Consider the following 11,439-nt stretch of genomic DNA (forward strand, 5'->3'; position numbering starts at 1 on the left):
ATTAGTTACGGTTTTTGCCAGGGCATATAAGACTCGATGGTCTTTTGTGTGAGTAAGGCAAATGGATATACTTTTCCGGCAACAAAAGCAAACTACGTTTCATAAATTAGATTCGGAAGAAATTACTTTTAGACCTTCGACAAATGACAGAATTGAAAATAGCCTATTGGAATAAAATGATTTTTTTTTTTTGATAAATATGCTAAAATTTATGTAAAATCGTGCACTCCAAAAAAAGAGCGTGGTTTCTAGTTGAATTCTGCCGAACAAAATAACGTGTCCAAGTAAAATATTGTGCCCACTTTTTATTTGATCAATTTTTTTTTACAAGAAAAGTAAAATATTGTGCCCACTTTTTATTTTGGAATGAGCACTATGAATAGTTGACTTTTCCTTTAAAATGAAATATATAGGATAAACGATTTTAGATTTATGCATCCACTAGGGTTTGGATATTTTATTCGTGATATTTGTTTGTCTTCTAGCTCTTAGGATCTACTGATTTTCTTTTTCCTTTTAATATCATCTTAACCAATTTAATTAAGTTATAAAGCATACCTATTAATTTCTTTGTATAGAGAAGTGTATATATATTGTCTGTGACAACCCGTGGAGCTTAAGCCCAATTTCAACAGTTCCCTTTTATAGGCCCAAACATAATTCATAGAAATACTGTCTTAAAATGAAGATTTTATTTAGAAAAAGAATCTATCAGGCCCATATGAGGACGATTAGACGTTTATCTCTGATGGTAGAGATCGTAATAGTGATTAAAGGAAATAATTCTGTTGTAGAGTTCATCATGTTCACATTGTTCTTTACGATCATATATTTTGATTATTTTCACTGTTGAAGAGGCTCTTAGGAATTAATAGATGGCTTCGTCTCCAACTAACTTCTATTTTTATTTTTATATTTTTTTTTAAATCAAAAATTTTTATTATAAAAGTGAATTTGGTTCAATATATATTTTTATAATAGAATTTTTCTATTCATAGATGAAAAAATGTTATTTCATCTATGAATATAAAAATAAAAAAAATATTTTTTATATTTTCCTCTAAAATATTTTTTATATTTTTCTTTAAAATATATTTTTTTAATTATGAATAAATAAATTTACATTGGAACAAATCTACTTATGTAATATTGATCTCTATTTTAGGAGATACTCTTATTGACCCCGACTCTTTTGAGGTGTTGTAGAGCATATAATATTCAAAACTTTATTCTACCGAAAATCAACTTTTTATTTATCTCTACTCCCACTTATTTTGTGAAACTTTCTTTTAAATTACCCATGCGAATGATCATATATTAAAAGTGACATAGTTGGGCTATGAATACTTGTAATTTCCATTTATCTCTACTCCCACTTATTTTGTGAAACTTTCTTTTAAATTACCCATGCGAATGATCATATATTAAAAGTGACATAGTGGGGCTATGAATACTTGTAATTTCTTGCAAAAAGAAATATTCAACTATTCAAGGCGATGTAGAAATACTTGAAATTTCCTCTATTTTAGTTGTTCAAAACAAAAAAGTTGTTGTCGTATTTTCTTTGGAATTTTGTAGAGAAATAAACAAAAAGATGTCATCACGGAATCTTTGAGTTGTACTTTTATTTATTTTTATCGCATCACCTAGAAAAGTCTCAACTATTAAATTCTTCAATGGGCCCCAGCTCGACAACCCACACACGAAGATAGATACACACGTCAGATTCCGACTTGTCAGAGTCTCGTGTCTGAGATCTATGTACATCCGCAGATTCCATTTTGTGGTCCTCGAACTAACATCGTGGCCCACATTTCCACCGTCCGATTCTTCTTAAATAATAATAACAACAACAAAAACAAATGTTTTGATGAGAAAATAAATAGTAATTAAACTCTCTCTCTCTATCCAAAATCAGTTCCCGCTTCCGACAGTCAGATACGGAGAAGAACGCAACACATGACGTCATCACATCTGGCTGTTACTTTTGCAGGGATCTCGCTTAGTGACACGTCAGCGGAGACGACGAGAGCCGTTGATTGAGGAAGAAGAAGAAGGGACGGCTGAGATGCCTTGACGCGAGAGCTCAGCTAAAACGCTCTCCGCGGATGGTGGTTTTAGCCCGAGCGGTAACGGCAGCCACGGTTTGCTGATCGCTTCTTTAACCACTTGATCAACCATTTCCTCATCCTGACCAAACCCGACCCGAATGTTATTAGTTTAATGTAACTATTTTGTTATTTCTATATAATTTATTACACTTACCAGCTGAGTCGCCGGTGGAGTACTAAATGTTCCGGTTACCGTAGGAGAACTGAATGGTCCGGTTACCGGCGGTACAATAGGGCAACCCCATGCATTAACGTTCACCTGTCACACGATCGTATATAATATCAATCAATAAACGATTTAGCTAATCAATTATAAGATTACAACATTTTCTAAATAACTAAGAATAGTTTTACAATTTGACGACTTAAAACAATTTAAACGTAGAGCTTAAAAGACGTTTAAGCGGTGTAGTAAATCGTAGCTAATGACGTTTTTCTTGTTGTAATGAAATCTGAATTACTTGTTAACTTAGAATGTTACCGTTGGATAAGGTGGTCTCCAATGCCACGGAGGCAGTTGACCGGAAGACTGTAGTGGCGGCGGCCACAGAGGCGGAACTGCTCCAGGCGGATGAACACCGGGAAGACCCCAAACGGGATAAGCCATTACAGGACGGTGTTGTTGCTGAAAACCATTATACTGCCGTTGGATTTGTCTATGGTTCTCTCTAGATTGTATATATCTATGGTTATGATCCTCCTTTGGAAGAATATTCCTCCTATGCATCCGAAATTTCTGCTCAAGAACACATAAAGATTCCGTAACCATTTCACAAGAATCTCTACAAAGCATTCAGATAATTAATTTACCTGAAGATGGCTAGCTACATTGTGTCGAGTTAAGCCGTCTACTTTCATCAGCTCGAGAATCCGCGAAGGTATCGCTTGATCGACACCAAGTTGGTCTACCGCTTGCACAAACTTCTTGTGCAGCTCTTGTGTCCAATCCACCTGAAAAGAAAGAGAGCTTATCAATAAGTGCCGCTCTTCGTTTAGCCACTATGAAGTGTTTAAAGAGAAACATTACACTTACCTTCTTTCGACTAGGTTTGTTACCAGACAAGTTCTTAATCCCGGTTGATTTATTGTTATGTTTAGTAGTCTCATCTTCTTTCTTCTGAAACTTAACCGAATCTGTCTTCTCGCTTTTTGTATCTCCGGTTTCACCATCTAATTTCTCTTCTTTGACAATCACATTGTCGTCATGATTTGTAGTGTCGACTGATTTGGATTCACCGATGTCTTGATCTTCCATATTCTCTTTCTCGGTGGAGGAGTTTATGTTCTCTTGACGATCGCCACCGTCTAGTAACCGTGAAACTTGTTTTAGTTGCGGTGTTAATGGTGCTGAGTCTTTCTCATCAATGGTCATATCGGTATCGAGATGAAGCATCGAGACAACAGATTCTTTAACAGGCTTGAGTGATTCAGAAACGTCAGTTCCTCCATCGTTAAATGCCTAACAACAACAAAAAAGAGGTGAGTACTATTCTACATTAATGTATATAAATGGTTTAGTTTAACTAGCTGAACCTTATGAACGACATGCTGCCAAATATTCTTTAGTTTATCCGGTGAGAGCGGTTTTTGAAGGAACTCAACTGCACCAAGCTGGAAAAAACTTGTCAATTCTCATCACATAACCAAACATTTTTTATACATTATACGGAAAAAAAGAAAAACACAAGTAGCGGTCACATACCGCTATGCATTTCATCGTAGTTGTGATGCAATGATCGTTTGAAATCACTGTAAAGAAAAAAGACAAATCCATGTTTTTTAAAGATTTATTTTAATTTTTTTTTGTAGAAATTTGAAAGGTAAGGTTCACAAACTTATAGTAGGAAGGTGGTCTTTAGCAGCTTCAAGAAACTTGAAACTCTCGTTCTCGTCACTTGTATTCACCTCCACTATTGCAATGTGGAAGCTCTCCAGGCTTTTGATAACCGCAGAGAGAGCTTCGGTTCCATCAGTGAACGTAGTGACTGCAAGAAAGTTTCAAAAGTACAAAAAATTGAATGCATAGTCTTGACACACAGAAACATAGCAAACTCAGGAAAAGGCTAAAGACAAGTCAGCGAGTTTTTCAGATGTAATAATAGCTCTTTCGAAATTCCACAAATGTAATTATTATGTAAACTAACAAAACTCCAAAACATTACTGCACAGCCTTTACTACTGTCTTCCATTTTCAACCGACTAAAACGTTGCTTTTCATACTATAATCCATATACATATCAGTATTAATTTTATAATAATGCTATAATCTCCATTAATTGGCAGTGAAGAACAAAAAACGGTCTCGTCACATGTAACAGCTAAAGTAACACTTAACATTAATGAAACAAAGCGAAAGTAAAAGTAAAAGATTTTAAGAGAGGAGAAGCAGAGGAAAATTAGTGGGCTCACCGATATAGTCCATGGACTCAAGCTTTGATCGCGTCTCAGCGGCGGATATGCCGTCGCCACAGTCGAGGAGAAGGACTCTAAGTCCCTTTGGAAAATTTTCCCATTTTGATATATCGTTAGAGGTAAAGACCATAGCTGGTTTTGCATCGTTTTTGCGGCCAACACCGCCGCTTCTCTCCTCCGTCACTGTGGTTGCCGGTAGATTCTACGGGGAACGAAATCACTGTCTATATTTTAATCAAAAACAATAAAAAATGGAATAAGTGTGTTAGTGGAATAAGCATAGAAAAGTAAAAAGGTGTGTATTATTGATGAGATAAGAATAATTCATGAGGATCTTGATTTTGTTATAATAAAGAGTGGACCACCACCATGCCATGAAATCTAACAAAGCTTTGAATCATCTGAGAGTGTGAATACATATTTTAATAATTAGTTAAAAAAAATTATTACATCTTAATTGTTGTTAACTCGTGCATGCAGTATGTATATCTAATGATTAAACTGGTTTAACACAGATTAATGACAAACCAAAGAAGTAGAAAAGGCAAAATCCCTCTAGAATTTTTTTTAAAATAATAATAATATTATAAATTAAGAGAAGAAGAGAAATACACAGAGAGAAAATCTATGATCAAATCAAAAAGTTACACCTTTTGAATAAACAAATTTAAGGAAATTTTCAGAAGAAGGAGAAAATCTCAAATCCAGTGTTCCCAGAGAAGAGATGCTTTCATCACATGCAATGAACATATACTTTATCAAAAGAAAACACAAAGCTTGTAACTGAATAAAAACAAACTTTTACAATCCAGAAGTCAAATTGAAAGAAATAAATTAAGGGTAATTTCATTTTTTTAAAAGGTCTCATCATACCTGAGAGTATTTGTTGCAGATCTGCTTAGACCCCTTCCTCAAGCTCTTTCTCCCTCTTTCTTTCTCTTTTGTCCTTGCTCACATTCAAAATTAAATCCTTTGGGTAGAAATGGTGACTTTTAGAGAGAGAAAATGGATGAAGAGTTATGATAAGTTGGTGACTAGTGTTGTTATTGTCATTGAGTTATACAGAAGATATAAGGAATCAAAAAGCCTCAGTAAGATAAAGTTTTTTTTCTCACTAAGATAAAGGTTAATGAATTGAATTTAGAAAAGGGGAGATTAAAAGTTAATTTATTTTTGACTTTTTAAGTAATATATATTATAAGATTATTTTCCTATCAACATAAAATAGAAAAGTTAGAATTTTCATAATCTTATCTATTAAAATAGAAATTTAAAAAAAAAAATCCATGTGTGATTTCTTAAATTGAACTGTCCTAAATAAAATTTAATGAATTTGCTTTTGTATTTATATAATAATATCACAACAATAAAGAAGATTAAGATTAATATCTCAACAATAATTACCATTGAAAATTACATTAATCTTATTTTTTTAATTAATAACAATCTTTGTACGGAATTATTTTAAAATTTAAATAATAATTCTATCGAAAACAGAAATAATTTTCATTATGCGTTTATAAAAGTTACTTTAGAAACAAGTTCAACAACAGAGAATAAATATATGATATATTAAAATATACTTAAGTGATAACAACACCTCATCTCCATTTTCGTTCTCTATTTTCACAAAAGTCACATTGCATTGTTTACTGCACGTATTATTTTCTCTCATTTCAAGTAATAATGGTATCTTTCTCCCTTTATTCCCATTATTTTTATTTTTTTGTCAACTCCCATTATTTTGTTTTTGACCTCTATTTCCATGTGTATTGAAATAAACTAAATAAACAAAGATAAACAGACAGAGATGTAAAATCATATAATCAACTGTTGGCTTAAACTTCTTAAAAGTCTAATAATTGAACTAACAAATAATTTTGACCATGATTTAATATAAAATTAGAGTTTTATATGTGCGCATGACGCACTCGGATATTTGCTTTTTTATAAATAAATATTTATTTTTAGGATTATTGATATTATTTTAACATTTACTGTATAACTAATTATATATTATAATATTTCCAAAAAAATGTATAGTGTAAATGTATTAATTTAATATATTGTTTCAAATCATCATTTGTCTGATATTTTTATTATAATATAATTATTTTATTATGTTTTTTAGATTAGAGAATATATTAGTAAGATATCTTTTTGAATATTTTTTGTATTAGTAATTTATATATTAATAAATTTAGTATTTATATGTATATTTAAATTTTGACTCGTATATGTATTTACAAGTACTTACAAATATTAATAAATTTTAAGATGATTAAAAAAAGAAAAACAAAATTTAAAAAAATAAGATTAGTTATATTTTGTCATTTAGTTTTAATAATATAAATATAATTTATATCTATTATTTCAGTTGTTTTCTGGATGTACTTACAATCAATGCAACTTGACCAATCGAGACCAGAATCTTTTAAATATATGACTACAACTTGACCGAGATTATCTTCCTATAATTATTAATTTTAACCATATTGGTTCGTAATATTTTAAATATTTCAGTTATTGAAATCTGTCAAAATATCTAACAATATTCTAATTATTGTTTAGATGTATAATGTTTTTATTAGAAAAATATCTTATACAATTAGATATAGGATATTTTGTTAATTTATAATTTAAAAGTCCAACTACGACTTTTTAGTAGTAGATAAGTCATGACTACTCTTTTACTAGAGTAGATGCTAACAAGATTGTATAAATGAATAATATATATGATTTTAACAATGATGTGTAAATTTTATATTTACAAGGAATTCATAAAACCGAAAATTTAGAAACTAAATTTAAGATATTTTTATTTTAAAATAACAATTTTTATTATCTCAAATATAAATAAATATAATTTAAATAACAATTTAGTTATTAAGTTTTTAATTTTAACTAAATAAGGGTAATAATGTATTATCACATACAAGAAAGTATAGTTTTCAAAAAAGATTATTTCAAAATTTAAGTTAAAATAGAGTATATTTTTAAGTGCATTTTTAGAAATTATTAATCAGAAGTTGAAATTGTCCCTATAATATATAGGTTTATTTCATTTGTACACAACACCAATTTTAATCAAATGATTATTTTAGTGTAGCAAAATGTTGTAAGAATATATTGACATTTATTAAAACTGATAATAATATAAACTACATATAAATCATACAACATTTCATATTAATAGTATTGAACAAAATATAAAAATGTTGTTATAGTGTTATATCATATATAACTTCAAAATGTCGATAATATGTTTAAAATTTTTAGTGTAAAATCAAAGTAAATACATTTAAAAAATAGTTGTCTAGACAACTATAAATGTTATCAAATCATAAATGTGTTACATAAGATATTATTTTGAAATTTGAATTTCTAATGGCAATATGATCAACCAACGTGAAAACATTTTAGAAATCAACTAAAAACATTTGATCCATAAAAATGATAAAACACTCATGCGGATACACAGATCAAACTCTAGTAATATTATTTATTTACTACCATTATATCAAATAATCAACACTAAAACATCGTTATCTTTGAGTTTCTACATATGAGTCTCTTAATATTATTATATCTACATTTTAAATGATTTAGATTATTTTGAAGATGACACATAGCATTAGAATCTCTCAATTTTTTGTGATAATTTCTCTAATGAAATATTTTACTCTTTTTTGCCAGGTACTTTACCAAAAATTATTCCGACTCCATTTCACAAGGTTGCAAGTTCGACATATTTCGGGTTCAAAATCAGGAACTAATTTCATAATGTTTTTAACAAAAAAAAAACAATATATTGAAAACTAGACTAGATACCAACTCGATATAGCTATTGATTAATTGGTTGGACTGGTTCAACTAGCCAATCCGGATTTTTTATCTTTCAAAAATTAAAATATATAATCATATATTTACACTATTTAGAACTAATAATAGCTATATATATATGATACGTTTTTATTCTTTTTCATTGAGTAGACAAAATAATTAATAAACATAAATCTAGATATATATATATATATAGTAAAAAGGCGAAAAGTTAAAAATGAGATACACAAATGATTGGCCGTTTAAATTACAACATTTATTTATTCTTACAACTAAGAGCCAAAGCGAGATTTTTTTAAAACATAATAAGAAAATAGAAATAAATGAAAAAAGTAAATATTAATAGTCAAACGTTGATTATAAAATATTAAAATTTAATAACAATTACAAATATATTAATTATGTGGTGATTTTTTAGAACTGGATTTTTTCGCACCACCAATTTTACCAGTTTTTAATTTTTTTTACTGATTATTTCAAATATAGGTTTCAAACTAAACCGGATTCGGTATATTCAATGAATCACAGTCGAACCGGTTTGATCGGCCGGTCCTGTCCGGTTTTCAAAACACTGCAAGAAAAGTAAACAATATTAGATTCTCAAATTTATTATAACCATTTACACCCAGTCAAAAGGATTTATGAAATAAAAAAAAAATATTACGTGTGAAAAGAAAATCAAAATAATACACAAAAATATCAAGTATAAGTTGAAGGAAAATCTATTCAAATTATAAATAATTTAGCTAAAATAATTTGCAAACACAACAAGCGTTTTAAATCAAACATATTTGGTCTATTAAAGAACAAACCCACAAACATAACAAACTAAACAATGCATATTAAAATGTGGTAGCCTAGAAATATTGTAAAATGTTTAATTATCAAACCTATTTTGATACAAAAAACTTATTATTTAAACAAAAGTTTCTAAAGACTTAATATCTTCAAGAAATTATAGATTTTCGTCTTGAAATCTTACTATTAAAAAAAACTAGACCATACCTTTAAAAAAAACAAAGACACACAGACTAAATCATGCATATTCGGTTCCATTTGACCTTTTATAAAAATATAAAACCTAAAAACAAGAAGGTTTTCCTGGTGAGATACAATCAAACAACGTATTTTTAATTCCTTGAAGATCCAAAGCTTAGATTTATAATCTCGTCGGACTATGTATCGGAATAATTTAATTTAGTTCCATCTCCATAAAAACTTGTTTGCATGGTGAAATATAAATATATCCTTTGTCAAAAAATAGAACTATAAATATATAGTTAGAAATATATCTCGTAGATCTTGACTTTTATTTGGTGGTACTCTTTATATGTTTGGAAATAGTTATATATCAATATAAGGTAGGGAAAACCTTTTTACAGAGGTTCAATCTTTCAAACTCATTGCGCAACTTTTATGATGACATATGTGTGTGTTCAAAGCAACAACTGGATTTAACCAAACATCATATTTCCTTTTAAATATCCTGTCTAACTTATACTTCAGCTTACAAAATGACGCATTTCAACTATAAAATTCAAACTACGCGAAGGCTGGTTTCGTGTTTATTATATTCTACTAGGTCCGTGTCCGCGCTACGCGCGGATATTGTGTGAAGTTAAAATTTGTGTATGACCATAGTTGTGGCTGTTTATAGTTGTTGTTGCAATAGATTTAAAGTAATTATAAGAAGGAATATATGAAATTAAGTATTTAAAGATTTATTGTTCATTTTTTATGCAGATGAAGTGGGAAGTGAATCGATAGAGATGTAAAAGTAGAGGGGAGTTTTTGTTTTTGGTTGTGTATAGTGGCTTTCGGTAGTAATGGAAATTAAATTAACGTTTTGAAAATTAAAAATACAGTAAAACATCTATAAATTAATATTCGATAAATTAATAATCTCTATAAATTATTATATTTTGCCGATCACAACTTAAGCTGGTTTAAAATTTGACACAAATCAATAAAATAATAAGATAATAATTTTGTTAGAAAATTTTATGCAAATATATGGTCCCTTTAAAATTAGGGTAATTCTTCTAAATAGACCATTTTCAAATTTTTGTCACAAAAATAGACCACAAAGAGAAAAATGACAAAAAAATGTTTCATTTAATAGGTAAAAGGACTCTAATACGCTGGTTATATTAAAAAAAAATTTTAAAATAATTTTTTTTTGTAGTTTTAGATTATATGTTTCCTAATTCAAACTTTTTATAAAAAAAAGTTTTGAATTTTTTTTTAATTTTTTTCCAACTATTCTTTTTGTAATTCGAAAATACTTTTTTTAAACTATTTTTAAAATTTTTATTTTAAAATTTTTAATATTTATTTTTTAATTTATAAAATTTTAAACCTCAATCCTAAATCCTCACCCCTTAACTCTAAACTCTAAGGTTTGGATTAATTAACCTTCGGTATAAATGTATATTTACCTCTTTAATGATACATTTTGGTCATTTGGATCTTTAAAGTCTACATTTGCGACAAAAACGTTTTAGGTGCTATCCTAGAGTATTTCCCTTAAAATTATAAATTAATAATTTATATGTATACATGTTTTATATAAATAAGAACGTATTATTATATTGTATGTTTTATATATTTTTGATGAAATTTAGTAATATTATATCTAAAACTACATTTAAGTTCTATGCCAAATTTATTATATACATCAAATAATATAATAAAATTAATATAAATTCAATTTTTTTTAAATCATAATTAATGTCTATACACTAAAGTCAGATATTTTCTTATCTTAATATAAATATATATTAAAATATGAAATCTAAATAAGGAAATTTTTGTAAATTAATATCTCTATAAATTAATAAAATTTCAAATTCCCAACATTATTAATTTATAGAAGTTTTACTGTATGTAAAACTACTTCGTAATTGAAATATTGTTCAGCATTATGGCGTTTTGAATTTGGAAATAATCTTTTAAAAGTGTGTTTAGGCTTCCATTAATAAATTTATTGGAAATTTTATGAATTACATTGAGAAAAACTTATGAACTAAAAAAGCGGATAAATAGATCGAGGATTAAATTGAGTAGGAGACTT

The 11,439-nt window shown here is 28.4% G+C and overlaps 2 protein-coding genes across 2 annotated transcripts in view; both read right to left on the reverse strand.

The window, feature by feature from the left end:
- Positions 1–11,439, reverse strand: part of LOC103856262 (peroxisomal (S)-2-hydroxy-acid oxidase GLO5) — a 382,149-nt gene that overhangs the window by 212,803 nt on the left and 157,907 nt on the right. The gene's annotated exons all lie outside the window — the stretch shown is intronic.
- Positions 1,596–5,632, reverse strand: LOC103855959 (two-component response regulator-like APRR2). The gene is made up of 10 exons (XM_009133016.2): positions 5,397–5,632; positions 4,521–4,747; positions 3,947–4,096; positions 3,814–3,860; positions 3,645–3,722; positions 3,145–3,570; positions 2,922–3,062; positions 2,593–2,847; positions 2,266–2,370; positions 1,596–2,190 (listed from the first exon to the last, which is right to left on the reverse strand). The coding sequence occupies exons 2-10, from the start codon at positions 4,651–4,653 to the stop codon at positions 2,014–2,016; spliced, it is 1,512 nt and encodes a 503-aa protein (XP_009131264.1). The 5' UTR covers positions 4,654–4,747; positions 5,397–5,632; the 3' UTR covers positions 1,596–2,013.

Source organism: Brassica rapa, chromosome A01 (genome assembly GCF_000309985.2).
Source record: "Brassica rapa cultivar Chiifu-401-42 chromosome A01, CAAS_Brap_v3.01, whole genome shotgun sequence".
In the NCBI taxonomy this organism is placed as follows: Eukaryota; Viridiplantae; Streptophyta; class Magnoliopsida; order Brassicales; family Brassicaceae; genus Brassica; species Brassica rapa.